The sequence below is a fragment of the Buceros rhinoceros genome, unplaced genomic scaffold (assembly GCF_000710305.1).
Source record: "Buceros rhinoceros silvestris isolate BGI_N320 unplaced genomic scaffold, ASM71030v1 scaffold18474, whole genome shotgun sequence".
NCBI classification, from domain to species: domain Eukaryota; kingdom Metazoa; phylum Chordata; class Aves; order Bucerotiformes; family Bucerotidae; genus Buceros; species Buceros rhinoceros.
In genome coordinates, this window is record NW_010410228.1 from 22229 (window position 1) to 39679 (window position 17451).

Below are 17451 nucleotides of genomic sequence, written 5' to 3' on the forward strand. Positions count from 1 at the left end.
GAAGAGCCGCGTCTGCAGGGAGGTTTTCCCTCGTGAGTCTGATCACGTGGGAGCAGGACAGGGTTGTGTTTGCCCTCTCACCACTCTGCTGTGGTTTGGTGAATAGCTACACGGCAGCCAAAGCAACCCTGTGTTTTTGGTTTAAAGCTGAATTTCCAGGTCTCTCTAAAACCTGCGTACAACCCGATGAACTTGAGAAAGAGCCTGCACCCGAATGTGGGGTGTAAGGGTTTAAATCACCATGTAAAGCGTTCCCAAGACATGTATTCGCTTCTGGCCTGTTCCTGGCATGTTTTTAAATCTGTGCTGTGCGGAGGGCAAATTCGTGGGCGTTATCAACACAAAAATCATCCTACGAGTCTCAGCATGCTTGAATTTAAAATTCAGACTGGAATTTTCAGAGTACAAACTTGGAAATTTCATTTTAGGCCAAAAAAAAAATTCTTCTGGAAGCGAGTTTACCATCCAAGGACATATTGAGGACTTCAGCTCTGCAGCGTAGACGAGACTAGCTGTTGATGTGCGAGTTTCTGTGTGTTCCTAAGGCGGGACACAGGAAAAGACGGGGTGGGCCTTGCCTTGTTCCCAGGCCAGCGTTCCCTGGGCAGCGCTGGGAGTGTTTGCAGGGTGCTGCTAGTTCAGCTCCTCACGGTGTGTCACTCTTACGGTGTAACACAGTGTTTACCCATTTTTGAGTTATCAGAGTTACCTCCCCAGGTATTTTTCATCTGTTGTCAGATTTGCAGACTTCTCTAAAGCACCCGAATGACGTTCATTGCTCTAATCTCCCAGCTTTTGGGGGGGTTTCAGTAAGAGGCTTATAGTTGGTTTCAGGCTCACCACGAGGGTCAGACTTTATTGTCATTCCTGAGATGTCCATCGTTTCCGCTCCAGTCCTGTTGTCTGAAGTCAGCTTAAAGGCTTAGTTTAGTCCCCGTAGTTTCCTAGAACGAAGAAACCATTGCATGAGCACATTTGCAATTTCATGTGACAAGGAGGAGCAGGTTAGTAGGAAACAACCAACCTAAGCAGAACGGAAGAAAATGTGCTGCTCGTGATACCCCTTGCCCAGCAGAGGCATCTCCTTTCTTTGTCCTTCGAGAGGAAGATGGAAATTGGAGCTGAAAACATCGTGCCCAATTCATCTTTGCCCTTTGCAGCTCTGGTCTAGGGTATTTTCCAGTCCCTTGCAGTAGATCTTTGAGAAACTCTTTTACCTTGAGATACTGCTGCAATGTTAAGAGCAGAGGGAGCAGGAGATTGGTGGGGCGAAGTCTTTCAAATGCCTCCAAAGCCCCGCAGGGGATAATGCTCCGTAAGTGCAGGTTAAGGATGCCCTTGCGGCCAGGAAGCAGCTGGTCCTCAGCCAGTCTGGGGACAGACAGGGAACGCTCAGTCTGTTGCGATTCATCTGTCCTGATGCGATTCCTGGGCAGGGGGGAACCTGGCCCACTCTTTTCATTTGTTATACGTGGTAAATGCTGTATGTATTTATTGTCTTCCTATTTTAGTCTCTGCACCACAGGGGTGGTTCGTTTACATATCAACAACTGGCTGGAAGTGAGTTTCTGCCTGCCTCATAAAATCCATTATGTTGCCACAAACTTTATACCCCCCGAAGCAATTGAGAGAAGCCTGAAATCTATCAGGTAAGAGCAAGCTCTGTCCTTCAGGGTGGCCACTGCTTCCTCCAGCTCCAAGTGTGGTGCCGTGGTGTGAAGCCGCAGCCTTTACATTAACGTGAGGTGGTTGTACTGAGATGCTGCTGCGAGAGAGGGCTGCGCTGTTTCCAGGCCGAGGAGCTCTGTGTGTGCGTTCGTTTTCATCTGTTGACCCAGCAGTAATTTTGCTTTTAGAAGAAGAGAGCCCAGGCCTCTTGACATCTTATTTCCTGCATTCCATGTTTACAGCTTTTCACCTCCGAAGAAACTAACTCTTGCTTTCATCCTTTCTCCTGCTCCGTTCTGTATTGCAGTAATACACGTGAGCATTTTCAGACTAGATCTCCAGGCTTGATTACCTGCCAGCACAGTGCAGTCTTTTTTTTCCGAGTCACTGGGGCATCCAGTTACCATATAACCCTCTATCCCCTTTTTATAGGGACCATCTTACATAAAAATAAGCCTATTCTGAAGCCTCTTACAGCAAAAGGATGATATTAGAAGTTCTTTTTACCAGTTGATTGATGCCAGATACCAGGGTCTGGGAACAACCAAGCCTTCTGGAAAAGCTGCAGTTCACTGTGCAAATGTATTGTGTTTTTCTGCAGGCCTTACCATGCCTTATTACTTTTAAATGATGAGAAGTCATTGCTTAATGAGCTCCCCTTGGACTGCTCTCCTGCCCTGGTGAGAGTCATTAAAACTACCTCTGCTGTGAAGAATTTGCAGCAACTGGCTCAAGATGCTGACTTGGCTTTGCTGCAGGTACGGGGAACTGTCAGTGGCAGCTGAAATTCTTTTAAGTCATGTGGTGTTTTCTTTTGGTGTGCCAGCGGGTTTCTGTGGTCGGTTCTCTCGGTGTGGGCAGCGTGCACAGGGAAAGCGTGAGCCTCAGAGGGTGGGGAAGGGCTGGAGAGATGAAGGGCAGCGGTGCAGCCACTGTGCTGGGCGGCCCTGCAGCCACATCCAAATCAGGGTAGCCGGGGTGCCTGGAGGTCCCCAGTCCTCAGCACTGCTGGGAGCAGGCTGCTCAGGAACCTGTCCGTTCAGGTTCTGAGTGCCTCCAGGGATACCTCCCACAGCCCTTCCGGGCTCTGGTCCAGCATCTGGCCACCAGCTGAGTGAAAAAGTTTCCCCATATCCAATGGGAATTTCCCATCTCCGACCTTGTAAGTGTTGCCTCCCATCCCTGCGCCCCTCTGAGAAGAGTGGCTCTCTCTCCTCTGTGCCTTCCCGTCGGGTAGTTAAAACCAGAACAAATGCTACTCTTGCCTTACACCACAGCGGCCTGCCTTGTTCTGCCACGCTGACGTCTACGTGCAGGTGGAGACACCTGAAATGCAAGTGAAAGCTTCCAGCTGCCCAGCACATTGCTCCTGCTGGATCAGGCTTTTCTCCTGAAAGCCTGCACGACCCTCCCCGTGGGTTTCCTTAGCACAATAGTCATGGACTTCGCAGAGTCCCAGGAGGAAGCTCTAGGTTAGGCTTGGGCAAAAACGTTGAGCCAGTCTCTCCAAGCCAGCAGCTCCTTCCTGGATTGACAACCAGATTTCCAATCTGAACTGCTCCAGGTCCTCTTTTGTGATGAAGCTTCCAGGTCTGCGGACAGTGGTCTGTGGTGTTACTTGGTGTTACATAGCCATGGGGAGAACTCTGGAAATTCCCTACCGCTTCTGCAGTTTAACTCTCCACAAAAAAACAAACTTAACTGCATCTAATGATACAGGCTGGATTTTATGTCTCATAGACGATATTTATGTGGCTCCTCCAGAGCCGTTAACAACCACTGACTTGTTTAGCACATTAAAATACTTGTGTAACTCATTACTGAAGTATCTCAGTGCGTTACGAAGGCATTGTTGGTTTCCTTGTCTCATAGCAGAGGCTGATTCTTTTGTTTTACTTTTCATGTATAACACTTACTGCATTTTGTGCATAAACAAAAGTAAGTTTGGGGGGCATGAAAAGGAACTAAACTTCTACTGATACAGTTTGAAGAACCTCCTTAAAGACAGGAAGTACAAAGTTGCTTAGAAATGTGAAGCGAACCTCTGGAAATTCATAACCTTGTTGAATGCTGTTTGATGTGCCACGTGTTACATTAAACTGTGAATTTTTTCTGAAGGCAGGGTGAAAGGATGGAACATTTTTCTTTCAGCTCAAAGACTTTTCTGTCGTTGTGTGGAACTCTCACACAACGGAGCTTGAATTTTGCTTTTGCTCCCCTAATTTTCCCTGTTTTCTCCACACAGGTTTTCCAGCTTGCTGCACATCTCGTTTACTGGGGAAAAGCAATTATTATTTATCCGCTGTGTGAAAACAACGTCTACATGCTTTCTCCAAACGCCAGTGTCTGTCTGTAAGTAGAAGGAAAAGGAGTGACTGTAGCTTCAAAGTGGTGAGAAGCGCAGATATATTTTCCCTCCCTGCCTTACCGGATCCCGAGTGGGATCTTTCTTCACGCACGAATGTGTTGAGACTGTACAAAACACCACCCGTTACACGTGGTTGAACTTGCAAAGCCGGATAGGGGTTTGTGTGCCGTGGGGAGGAGCAGCACAGCAGCTCAGTAGGTGCGTGCAGGGCTGTGGGCCTTGGAAGCACTGCTTCCCCTGTGAAGCTGCTTCCGGTGCGCTCCACGTGCCTGCTCACTGAACATCCCCATCGGAAAGGCCGTGTGAGCCTCATGCAATATGGAAACACTTACAAACCAAAACCCTTTATGAGGAGTTTACCTGGTTTTTAGGACTGTCTGTGATCTGGCACACGGCATCACCTGAAACGGATCACGAGCAGCCCATCGGGGTGGTGTCGCTGTCACTGTTGTACTGTTGCATGTGACAGCGTTTTCTACAATTCGCCTTCTGGCAGAGGGAAGGCGATGTGGCTGTTTTGAGAGCAGGCAGCGGCAATGCAAGGAAGATGTGAGGCAGTGGTGGGGATTTTTGCTCTGCTAAAGGTTGGCAATCCTTTCTGTGCTGGATTTTGAGACATTTTTAGAATCTGTGTTGGAACTCGGTTATAAGCAAATAGTTTTAAATCAAAACTTCTGTGATGGAAGTATAAAAATAGGGCTGGGAGTGACCTTGAGGTCCTTCAGGAACAACTGTGCCTGTGTCATATATGGCAGTGCTGTCCTTGGAGACTTTCGTAGATGGAAATCCTAAGACAGACAGTTTTCCTAGTAGTAGCTTGGCTCTCCTCTCCTTCTGAGCAGTCATTGCTTGTCCTGTCAGCACAGGCAGGGAGAACAGCCACATCTGCGGCTGCATTTTCCATATTCAAATATCGTGTGTAGATCCTGCCCACGCCTGTCTTCCCTTGCCTGCCCAGTCCGTGTCCCTTTGATCAGGTCTAGGCTTCTATCACTTTTATTGTTCTCCTCTGGGTTCCCTCCACACCTTGAATAAAGTACTGGAGCTGAGTGCAAGGCCAAGACGAAGGGGCGTATGCTTCTTGCTTACTTTTGCGGGATGCAACATCCCATAAACCATCCTTACTGTTCTAGGTCACAGAGAATATTTCGCTGGGGAACTGGCACTTCTGTAATGCTAAACTGGATGAATGGTACATTGACCAGCAATATAAAACTGATTTCTGCCTCTACCTCTTTTCCGTAGGTACTCTCCATTAGCAGATGCGTTTTCTTGTCAGTTCCGGGGCCACAACCTGCCGTCGATGCTTTCCAAGTTCTCCCTCCCAGTGTCACTCTCAGAGTTCAAGAACCCGCTCGCGCCACCCGTCCAGGAGGTTAGATGGGGAGCGTACAGGAGCTCCTTGTTCTCCTGCGAATGAGAACAAGGAATGGCGTTGCTTCCAGAGCAGCCAGTCAGGAACCTGCTAGTGCAGGTTTAGAAGTGCCAATGGCTGTGTTTCAAACCGTATGATTTCTTGTTTCGTATCCATGTGCCAAAAAGCTGTGGGGCTGGTCAAGGTGAAGCTGCGTGGGTGCTCTGTGCTAGCAAAGCACAATCCTAAAAGAAAAAAAATCAGGATGTTTCTTTTTCCTGAGTGACGTAGTAGGGAAAACGGAAACTCCATTTGGTCTGTCGAAAACTGTCATAAATTAGTAGGGCTGTGGATTCCTCACCATCACATTTAATTTGGTTACATTCCATCTGCTTTATGTTCACAGTCTGGTTTTAAAGGCAGACTGTCTATTCACTTAGCTTTGCTGTGAGACTGGGATTGTGAGAGGAAGCAGACTCAGCGCGCAGTCTACACAACACCACGTGTTACAGCATTAGCATTTCAGTGTTCAGACTGGAGCCCAGTAACATGAGGTCTGCTGGCTGACACTGTGGTATCCCCAGATGAAGCAGCGTGGACCTCTGACCATGGCTCGTTGGGGCAAAGGAAGCGCAGGCAGGTTTCTTTCCCGGATTTCTTGCAGTGTTGTTTGCAGGCCTTCACACTTTGATGACTCACTGGATGTGTGATTTTAGCCACTGCTCTGGTCTGTATCTGGAAGATGAACATCAGATGTGCACACAGGCACAACTGTGAGAGAAGAATTTGTTGCAATTACAGGTTGGCGGAGATTATGATCAGAGATGAAGATAAGTAATGATGTAGTGTCTAATCCCAATGGTGTGTTCTGGTCAGCTGCTGCCTTGGGAGGCAGAGGAAGAGCAGTTCCACTGTTTTGTCGGTACTTCGTTGTACTTACAGACAAATCAGGGTCCTGAAAATTGAAGGTGAATTAGTAGCATGAGTTTTATTCTAGCTGCAGTAGCTCCGGGAGGCTTATTCTCAGCACTCCTTTTAAAATTATTTACTTGCCTCAATACTTCTTCAATACTTCTGCTTGTTCCCAGCTGTCCTACTTTTGTTTAAAATACACAAAGTCTCCCACTTACAGCTGTGCCACAGTTATGCCTTGAAACAACAGTGCCTGAGCAATGGTTGCCAGAGCTGTTGGAGTGCTAAAAGGGCTCTTTTAGAGCGTGCGCCTTCCCTCTGGTGCTCACCTGCCCGTGGTGGGCTCCTGAAGGCCAGCAGCTTGTTTTCATCCTTTCTGTGTGTATGGAAGGACGAAGGATGACGCTGTGGAAAGCTATGGAAGTTCCTTCTACAGTCAGAGAAAGGGAGCTGAGAACTGTGGTTGCAGAAGACTCAGGGCCACACCGGCAGGACGTGTGCATGAAGATGAAGGAGACCACCGTACACTGGTGGGCTGATCTGAGTCACGGCGAGCTAAGCATGACAGTTGGGGGGGGAGTTCAGGCTAGAGGGAGTTTTGGGGTGTTTTCATATCAGTAGTTTCTTCTACTTTGATTCACCTGTGTCGAACTCTTTGTGTTACTGCTTTGTTAGGAACTAGCCTGTTTAGAGATTAATCCATCCCTGTCCTGAAGCGGTCGGGCTCCAGCTGTAATTAACCGAGATCTAGTCAATAGAGCAATTAATCTGATGAAATGTGGGTGGGTTTTTGTTCTGCTGTGCAGCGATAAAAGATGCTGTACTCTGAACTGTAAATATTATCAAATTGTATTTGCTTTGTCTTTGAAAAGGACAACCAAGGTGGGGCCTTTCACCGTCCTGTTGTTCTCCGAGTACTCAGGAGGGATGTGGGGCTTTTACCTTTGCAGGTTTTCACTAGTAGCCGGGGATCTCGTGCTTTCCATCATGCTGACTGTGCTGTCTCTGTTTCTGAAGGTCATCTCTGCTAGAAGGTCACTGCTGTGGGAAGGGCTGTGTGTTCTGCAGAAACTGTTACGGTCTCGTGGCGTCCATCCCATTTGATTCCTGCCGGAAGCAGGGGATTGGCTCCGTGCTTTTGGCACGTGGCATGTGGCACAGAGTACGGAAGGCGTTCATGAAGTCCACGCTATGAAATAGGAAAGCTGTTACAGAGCCCTTCCTCCTGGTTTTATACAAAGCTGTACTGCTCGATCTGAAAGAGGATGACGTTATTTTGGTTTGCCCGCTGTTACATGGGTGGAGTCGCTCCGTTCCTTTGGGCAGATGAAAAAAGTGTGACACTGGCATTTCTGTAATTTGGGGTGCTGTGGTTATTTTGTGGCTGGTAGGAAGTACAACCACCCTGAGCAAGCACAAGACTGCCTTGAAGGATGGTGTCTGTTGTCACGTCAGCAGGAGATGTGCAGTGAGTGGTGTGCCCAGGACCACCACTGCTCCTGGCCGTGCCTCGTGCTAGAAACAGGAATTCTTCCTCAGCCCGGCCTCTTGATCTCTTATCTTGCCTGCGCTTGAATTCTGCCATTGAATTCTGTGGTTGCTGTGTATCTGTCAGAGGTCTTGTGCTTTACTTTGGGAAGATGCTGGTGTTTGTGTAGTGATCTCTAGGCTAGCTCCCCTCTCCCTGCCTGGATGGCAGTGCTGCAGCAGCGGGAGGATGAGCCTACGCCTGTGGTTCAGCTGGTCTAACGATGTCGGGGTGCTGCTGAGAGGAGGCCCTGTGTTCCTTTCCACCTTCCTCCCTTCCTCTTCCTTTGCACTAGAGCTCTGGCTTCCATCCAGCTTACTCCGTTCACTCTTCACTTGTTTCAGCTGCACTAGTTTTCTGCCAGGTTAGCAGGTGGAATTCGCTCGGGGGCAGATCCAGCAAGCTCCAGGGCTGGCGCAGAGCGAGGGAGGCACTTCTGCAGCTGGGAATGTGAGGGAGGAAGGCAGAAGGCATTTTCCCCTTTCCACAGTGGTGAGTTGTCTGTTGGCTCTGCCGTGTGTAGTGTCACCTGGCCCTGCAGCAATTCAGTGCAGCCTGGGACCGTCCTGAACAGCAACCAGTTTAGCTGAGGCTGCTGGTGCTGGATCTCCCAAGGTGTGGCCATGGGGTGAGGAGATCCTGTGAGCTGATGCAACAGGGAAACTCACCTTCCCTTTTGGGGTTTTCACTGGAAAAGCAGCAGTTTGCACCTCCTCTACCCCCACCCAAAGAAGCTGTCCTTCCTTCTTCAGCTGCCTGCGACTGTTGGTTCCCGTCCCTGTGCTCCTCTCTCCCACGTGTGGCCGCAGAGCACACCAGAGCTGAGCTCCTGCGGTGGTCAGTGTGTGCACACCCCTTCGTAACCTCCTGTGAGAGCACAGAAACACCTGGTCACCTAAAACCTTTCGTCAGTGCATGTTTGTGGACGGAGTGTGTGTGCTGGGCACCGCAGCTGGTGCCCGGGAATGCTTTAACAATAGCAAAGTACACCCCCCCGGTCCTTCACCCAGCTGCTCTGCAGTAAGGTTCTCTGCAGACCAAGAGAAAGGGACAATGCTCGTGGCATCCCCTCATCTGTGCGTTATGGCCTCAGCTAGTGCCTCTGTGCCAGCAGACGCTCTAACAGCTCTCCAGCCTGCCTGGCCGTCTGTTCCTCGAGGAAGTGTGTGCGCTTTGGGTAACAGCTCGGCGGAAAGCGAGCGAGTCCGTCGGGGGCCGGCATGGGAGGAGAGCTGCACACCAACACTGCGCAGGCGGTGTGTCTTCTGCGAGGCAGGCTGCAAGTGGGGCTGTTCTGCCGGGCAGCTGGAAGGCATTAAGAGTCACAGGAGCTTTTGTTGGCAGCGGTATGGGAGCAGTGTTAAGATGCAGCTATATTTGGTTGGACTAGGTATAAAATCAGGGGTTCTCAGCAAGGCAAGTTAATAAAATAACTCTTTCTAGGTCTAAACGGAGGGAAAGGTTAAGCTGAGAATTCAAAGCTGTTTCCTAATGATTAAAATGGCAACATTAGACAATAAATGTTTTGTCCTATGTTAAGAGGGGTCTTAGAGCCTGTTTTCTGTAAAATGGGAAGTTTTTATAGCCAATCTGTTTTTTATAGAACAGCGTGGTTGGAATGATAAAGAGAGGTGATACATTTGAGCAAACATCCATTTACCCCAGCGACTTGGAAGGCACCATCCCCCTGCGCCAAGGCAGCCCTGCGTTCTCTGGTCAGGCCTTGAGGAGCGCACGAGTCAGATAACGAGACAATCCCGCCTGGAGAGCGGGGGCTGCTCTATTTGGAAGGCAGAGCAAGCTGTGTTCTAGCTAGGAGTGAGGAACAAGCTGGGACTGGGTGCTTCCAGCTTGCTGTCGTCCCTTTCCTGAACCTTCCACTGGTCCCAGTTATTTTGGCATTTTTTGAAACTCTTTAGGCCTGGGAAGGAAAAAAGCCTTCAAGAATTCTTGCAGGAAATGCGTTTTATTTAACACGTTCCTCGAGAGTTTTACGAATGCTGCCTTTGGCGCCCAGAGGGAAGAGAATAATGAACACTGGATCTTGTCCCTCTGGAACGTGGGGCTGAGCTTTCCCCCGACTGTCCCGAACTGCCCAGATGGGCTGACGTGTTTCCAGAAGCTGATACGTCTCCTCTGCTTTTGTCAGTAAGCACAAAGCGATGCGTTGTTTCCAGCGCCTCCCGTGCCGCCCTGCGTGACAAGACGGGGCCTGGAGAAGAAGGGGATGGCCCCGGGCTGATCCGTGCCAGCAGGAGCGGTGCAGATGCTGCGGCAGACAGGAGTCCCTCGCAGCAGGCTGGAAAGAGGCAGCACGGGGAGATGGGAAGGGTGGAAGGAATATGGATGAAATTTATAGTCGAAAGCAACAAAAAATGGTTTGTTTTACATTTCCGTCACGGTCCTGGTGTTTCAGCCAAAAAACGCTGTCTGTGGATTCCTACCGTGCCAGATGATGGCTGAGGGAGCGGAGGCAGTCCGGGGACTGAAGTGCCTGGGAAGCTGCTCCCAGCCCTTTGGGCCTAGTGAAGTAGGCTGAGACCAAGCAGGAAGACAGCCCGGTATGTCTGAGGGAGGAAGAGCACTTCGGACAGCCAGTGCCGCACGGATGGTGCCTCTGCTGCAGACCTGTCTGGGAGCTCCATCGGGTGGAGCAGATGGAGAAGGGATGTAAATTCAGGTTTGTGTCCAGAAGGACAAGCAGCAGAACACGTTAGCAAAACCTCTGCTAGACCTCATCCGTGGCAACACTGGCTGCTTTTGGTAAGAAACAGATTTAAACCTGGAGAAAGCAGAAATGGAGGAGGTGGCACATTTGCAGTGATGGCACAAAGACACCACTTTGGGCATGGTGCCAGCTGTGGGATGCTGCATCGCTTGGGCTTCTTTTCTAGGGCTAGATTTTAAGAGGTACCAAATTCCCGCTGAGGTCCCGCTTGTTACAGAGGACCGACGGTGATTGTTGTTCTCTTAGCTAGGGTTGTGTTCAGGCTCACTGCAGTGCGGAAGAGCAGCGTCCTCTAGCCCATCACAGCCCATCTCCAGCTCCCCCACTAAGGGCACAAAGGCACTTGGAAGCTGTTGGTTGTCCAGAGTTGTGGTTGTAAAGCTGTGGCACCGCTTTTGCCTGGCTCCTTGTTCCACGGAGCCGTGGCTGCTGGCTCAGGGTGGGTCTTTTCATGAGAGCGTAGAGGTGAAGGTGCAAATGCAGAATTAGAGAGTGTTGGCTAAGACTTTCCACATGTGTGGAGCTCTAACAAAGGCAACTGGCTATTTCTGTAGCTCCTGAAAGCCCCAAAGTGACCACTGGAGGCTGGTGTAGGTCAGGCCCTACCTGGCGGATTCTGCAGGTCTGGCAGAGCCTGTCTTCCTGTCTCCTCGAACCGCCTGGGCTTTCTCCAGGGCTATTTTGTGCTCTGGAATGTGCAGACCTCTTCCATTTGATGTGGAACTACCCAATCAGACAGCGCTGTGTGCCAACAGGTCAGAAATTTAAGTGAAGTGTATGAGACATCTTTCCATCCAGGCCTGCATCTGGAAGGAAGGTTTTCACTGGCGCGAGCCTCCTCGCTCTCCCAGGCCGATTTCAGATGTTACCAAAACACTCCACATGTGGTATCTTTTGCCAGCCTTCCTCTTCTGTGGATTTTCTCTTAAACATGTAAAACAAATTGTGGCTTTTCCATAAAAGATATGTTTGAAGGCGATCCCAGAAAATGTTTTAAGATTAAAATCCAGTCAGCCTCCAAAAGTGGTAATCCCTGAAAAGACAGGGTGTGGGTCTGTCTGCAAACAGGAGATGTTTCTTTCGTGATTTGATAGCAGAGGAGGAACTGAGAATTACAAGATTTATGGAAAAGGGAAAATTATGTGGGCTGATGAACTTTGGTTCGGGGCTTTTATTAAGATTTGGCCCGTTACGCTGATGATTAATACAGCAGAGCTGGCTTCCTTCTCGGAGTCTGAGCTCATTCCGCGTGTGTTTCTCTCACCAAAACAGCGTTGGTTGCTATGAAATCCCCTAACAGCTTTTGTCAGTGAATCGGTGTTTTCAGAGCCGTTAGCTCCAGGAAGGGGTGCCTGCATGATATGAAAAGGCTTTTTGTGCAGAAAGTCAGATGGGATGATGCGTTCTGCATGCTCCTCCCAAAGCCCTGAACACAGGCCATGCCACGAACCTACGGACGCTTGTCCCTCCCTCCGCCCGCTGCTTTCAGCACCGCTCTGGGGACGCTGTGCAGGTCTTCAGCTGCTGGAACACAAAGGGCTTGTGCGTGTTCAATACGAGCGGTGTCTCTCGGCGCTTCTGAAACTCCTGCCTAAAACCTCGGTGTCTTTATAGCTTGGCCTGTCCTATTGTTGCAGAGGGATGGCGAGCAAATGGGGGCCGTGACCCGTTTGCACTGAGAGGGGACTGCCTGGCAGCGGCAGGCTGCTGGCCCCTGCCCCGGTCCCTGCTGCTGTCAGCGCTGGTTCCCCGTCGGGAGTGCTGGCAGCGCTCGCTCTGATCCCCAGAGTCTCTCCCAGGGTTGTGCAGCAGCTTCCGTCTGATAGCAAATGGTTCCTGCTTCTGAGCACCTCTCTTGGTCGCTTCAGCTCTGCCCCAGCACCCTGTCCTCTCCCTGGCTTTCTAGGGAAACCTGCACTTGAATCTGACAGCTCCAGGATTAACCCTTCGGTGATCACCGATTTTACCGGGCCTTGTGTAGAAACCAGCAAACTGGTCTCGGGGCTCACGCTGTTAGGCTGTGGGCATCAGGGCCTGCATTTGGTTGACTCGTTTTCTGTGTCTGGTCTCTCAGAAGGAAGACAATCCCATCTTTTACGCCTTCTCAGGCTCCTGGTGGGGTTGTGTGGTGGAAGTGCCTGTCAGTGTTGCATAAAGACATGCTGATCGTTAAAGGATCGATCGCAGCCAGAGCATCCACAAAGGCTTTGGGGGTGATGGACATGAGTGCCTGGTCACCTTTTTATGATTGGAGAAGAGGTTAAACAGTTGTGTGGGGTGGAAAGCATTTCTTCTTGTGACTTTGTGGTCACAAAGCCTAGCTTTGGTGCGTGGTTTTCCTCCTGTGTTGTATTTCACGGGTGTTTACCACCTCTCTTCTCACTCTGCAGACTCAGCTCATTCAAATGGTGATATGGATGCTCCAGCACCGGCTCCTTATTCAGCTTCACACCTACGTCTGTCTGATGGTGCCACCCAACGAGGAGGATTTCCGAGCCCAAGATGAAGACATGCCCTTTACTGCCAGAGTGGGAGGCCGAAGTCTAAGCACCCCCAATGCTCTCAGCTTTGGTTCTCCAAGTACGAGCACGCTTTTCTCTGCTGTTCAGACCACAGCCCACTTCTAGAGCTTCCCTGAGCGATGCCGTGGGTGATCAGGCTGCGGGAACAAGCCAACTGGGCTTTGCTGGAGGGCCTGCTCCTTAGGCCCCGCCCATCTTAAATACAGAGCTGGACATTGGCGAAAGTCTTAAGGGCTATCAGACCTTAAATTGTTGTTTGTAACAAGAAGTAGTGCTTGTAATTTGCCAAGGTCTCATTTGGTCATGTGAAATGCATTTATCAGAGGTACACAACTCCCTTGCTGTACTCAGAAGTAGCCGTCATGTTCCTCTGGCTGCACGGCTGTCACTGTGTGACTTGGGGTTGTCAGGAGAGGAGGGAAGTGGTGAGAGTTTGTTTCAAGCAGCATTGGTGTCTGGGGGCTGCAGAGCCACCTAAGGAGGTGCAGAACTACCTGTTGTTCACCATCAGTTGAATTCTGCTTGGGACTCCTGGTTTCTTTAATCTCGTCAGTGCTCTCCTCAGGGTGATGCCATGAAGGCATTTTTTCAAGAGTATAAATCAGGCACAGAGCTGAGACCCCCAGACTTTCATGCCTGTGCTGTTAGCAGCAGCATTCTGAGAAAGCCACTGAGGCTGGCTATCAGGAGAGGTTCTCTGCACAGCTTTCAGCTTACAGAAGTCATGAATTAGGGCAGAAACCTTGGCACGTGCGTCAGATAAGTCTGCGATCTGCTTATTCTGGCTCGCTCACAAGAGGATATTGCTGCTTGGCCTGTCTTCCTGCTTGCTCCCACCTTCTGTGCTGTTAGGCTTTTCATGTTACCACTTCACGGTATTCCAGCAGCGCTGGCTGGGAATTTTCTTTTCAGATGTTTTTTATGGACTGTTTATGGTCTCCAGAAGTGCAGTTTTCCACATAAATTGACGACTGCCTTGCAGCATTGGACTTTTCCATTGAGAAAATCGCCGTGTTGTCATACGACTAATTGCAGATACTTGTAGCATTTCGGGAGCCGCTTTTCTTGGCTCTACAAGTCTGAAGGGAATACTTGGAAAGACTGCATAGAAACAGCCTGAATTGATAATCTTTGCTCCATTACACAGCGGAATATAAAAATCCTGTGTCTCTTTCTCTCTTCCCCTGATAGCTAGTAGCGATGACATGACTCTGACAAGCCCTAGCATGGATAATTCCAGTGCTGAGTTGATACCTGGTGGGGACTCGCCCCTAAATAAAAGGATGACAGAGAATCTCCTAGCAAGCTTGTTGGAACATGAGCGGGAAGCTATCCTTAATGTCCCGGCTGCCCAAAACCCAGAAGATCTCCGCATGTTTGCAAGGTAGGCAGTGAGGAGCACGGAACGGAATGGGTTTTAATTATCCGTGCTGGTTTGTGGGGGGATTGGTGTGGGCTCCGAGCAAATCCCACTAGCTTGGGATTTTGGAGGACGCATTCTTCTGGGTTCGTTCCCCTCATACCTGTTTCATCTGCTCAAGCAGTTACTGACAAAAACTAATACGTGTGTCACAAGAACGCTCGTTAACAAAGAGTCCTGGATGCGTGAAGGAGCATCAGGGCGAATGGTTGGACTTGACTTGTTTGCCTGCCAGTTTTCCTGCGTCCACACATGGTGGACATAAAACTGCACAGCCTGAAAAAACCCTTCTGAGCGTGCAGAGCAAACCCTCCGTCATGCCGTGCGGTCATTTTGTGTCCGTGGAGAGTTCCAAGCCAGCTAGCCTGTTTTATGGTTTGTAAACTCCATGCAAATACGAGGCAAAGAGCACGAGACGCAAACCCAGCCTGAGTCCTTCCACAGACCAGTCTACAAACGGTTCCAGGCCTGTTCTGCAGAGATGTGCTGCTCGTTACGTTAGGTTAGTTATGTTCAAGTCATCGGGGTGCGTGAATAGTAGCACACAGGTTTTTTGTTACCAATTTCAACACAACAAATACAGCAGATGTGGTTCTGCGCATGGTGGAAGGCAGAATGACTTCCTAACCGGCCATCTGGGAAAAAGGTTGGCGGGGGGAAGAAATACTTGGTCTTCCTAAGCGTTCCAGAACACCAGGGTGTCACTGGAATGCAGCTTTCGCTGGGTTTCGTATTTGTGGAGCAGAAAACCACCCGAGGCGAGTCCTGTGGCTTTTGCTATGCTTCCCGGATTCAGCGGGGAATCCCCTGAAAACCTGCTTCTCGCCCCAGGACGGCTGTAGCCAAGTAGCCAGAGAAACTGCGATAGCAAGAAAAGTCTCCTCTGGTCTGCGGCAGTTGCAGCTCCGCGGAGCTCAGGTGGTTTCAGAGAGCTCTCCCAGGCTCACGCACGGCTAGTTACTGCTCTCTGAATTACTCGCCTCCTCCTCCATCTCTGTAAACTGTTCCCTGAGGATGTTGCCCGATGGAGGGACAATGCTTGGGCCATTTGAGAGCTTTGCAGTGGTCTTTGCTCGTTACCAGATAAATCGTTACAGACCCAGTGAGAAAGGCAGGTGAAACCAAAATCATCAGTGGTGGTATACCTTAAGACAGAATTGCGGGGGATGCGTTGGGCTGGTTTAGTGGCAATGCAGGTCCTTAGTTGTCCTAGGGAGAGGAAGGGATTTCGCGATTGCTCCCCTATCACTTCCCTCATCTGGGTAGAACAGCCATTTGAAAGCTTTGGAGCTGCAGATGCAAAAATGTACTTTGATTTCTCCATAAAAGCAGCTCCACAGGGAGGCAGCTCCCTGAGCAAGGGTAATTTTGCAGTTTGCCAGTGCACCGGGTTCTCTGCAGATCCCCGGGATGGCTTTGCTAAGCCTGGATTTCCAATCCTCTGAAGACTGAGCTGACAGCTGCATAGCTGACTCTTAAGGCAACAGCGAGGAAGAGAGGGGAACACAGGGCTCCTGTGGGTAGGATGCTGGAGCGCACAACGAGAAATGTTTATGCAAGATGCTCTTGGTTACCAGGGGCTTTATGAGACACTGTAACGTGGAGGTTGTGGGTGTGTTTTCTCTCTTTTTGTGCCAGAAACCATCTCAGATGAATGTCTGAGTAAACCTACTGCTCTTAATGAAAGTGTGAACAGTGGTGGAGGAGCGGCTGCGAGCGGCTCTCCCTCATTATCCCAGGACAGGTCACCGCGCCAGCTTGTCTCCGTGCCTCGTTTGGAGGAACAGCAGCCTGGCGAGGGCTGTGCTCTGGCAAAGAGCTCTGCTGAATCAGCTGCCTCCCAGAACAAGCTCCTGCTACGAAGGTAGTTAGCGCACTAAATATACTGCGCTGCCCTTCGGAGAGCAGCTGCGCGCGCGCGAAGGGAGGGGCTGCGTGCAGCCGAGCCGTGGAGTTCAGCCCGATGCGTTTCCTCGTGCCTGTGCCTCCGAACCCGTCACTCATCAGGCAGATGGCAGAAGGAGCCTGTGCCTGGCCAGTGCTGTGCACAGCCGGTGTTTGCCAGGCAGAAACTTTCAGGGGAAATAAGGAATATTGAAGCTTGGCGCCAGCACTGGCTGCATTAACTCTCGAAGCATGGAATGGGAGTTGAAATCCAAGTTCTTTCATTACACGCAGCTGGAGGAGGGTTGGCATGTCCTTCTAGAAGTAAACTTAAGAAGGAGACAAGCTCTTCTTGAGCTAGGTCTTCAGTAACGTGCACAAAGCCATCCTCACTGCACACTAAGCAGTGCCTTAAAGACAGTCTGAGGCTCCACTCGTGGCTCCTCTCCCAAGCCATGGGTGTGGAGTCACTTGCAGGAATTTTCTGTCTTGCTCTGGGACGGGGAGGTGGAGCTCCTTCCCTCCTCTGAGGAATGCTCACTGGTGCACTAAGCTGTGGACAGTTCTGCTCCAGTTCCAAGCAGTGCTGGTAGAAGGGGAATCTCCTTGGCCAGAAATCAGCTGCTGTTATTTGAATGACTAGTCGGGGAGAATCCTTTTTTTTCATGTTTAAAAACACTACACTGCTGTTAGAGGAGCAGCTCTCGAAGAGGGGCGAACAGTGACGAGCAAAGGAAAGCAATTATCTTCAGATTATGCCTCCAGATCTGGAAGCGCACATCTGTCAGCAGACGTGTCTGTGCAGCCTCAGAGGGTCTCAAAGGCAGGTTACTGCCCAAGAAGTGCCATCGTGTGTCCTCCCTGGGGCCCATAAGCGTTCAGTGCCCAAACAGGTGAAGGCAGTGCCCATCCTCACCAGAGCGGCGAGCCCCGGGGTACAGCTTTGTGGATTCTAGCTGGACTTTTGGGAAAACTTCTTTGCTGGGAGGGGGGTGCAGCCCAGGACAGATTACCCCGGTACAGGGGGATCTCCATCCTCGGTGGGTTTCAGAGCTTGGCAAGGAACA

At 50.4% G+C, this 17451-nt stretch overlaps 1 protein-coding gene across 2 annotated transcripts in view; it reads left to right on the forward strand.

Annotated features, from left to right (window-relative positions):
• Positions 1-17451, forward strand: part of NPRL3 (nitrogen permease regulator-like 3 (S. cerevisiae)) — a 41157-nt gene that overhangs the window by 21134 nt on the left and 2572 nt on the right. For both annotated transcript variants that reach the window (XM_010135545.1, XM_010135546.1), the window contains 6 exons: positions 1512-1649; positions 2270-2426; positions 3914-4020; positions 5282-5411; positions 12949-13138; positions 14272-14464. In XM_010135545.1, the coding sequence (XP_010133847.1) occupies positions 1512-1649; positions 2270-2426; positions 3914-4020; positions 5282-5411; positions 12949-13138; positions 14272-14464 (915 nt within the window). The remainder of the gene's footprint in view (positions 1-1511; positions 1650-2269; positions 2427-3913; positions 4021-5281; positions 5412-12948; positions 13139-14271; positions 14465-17451) is intronic.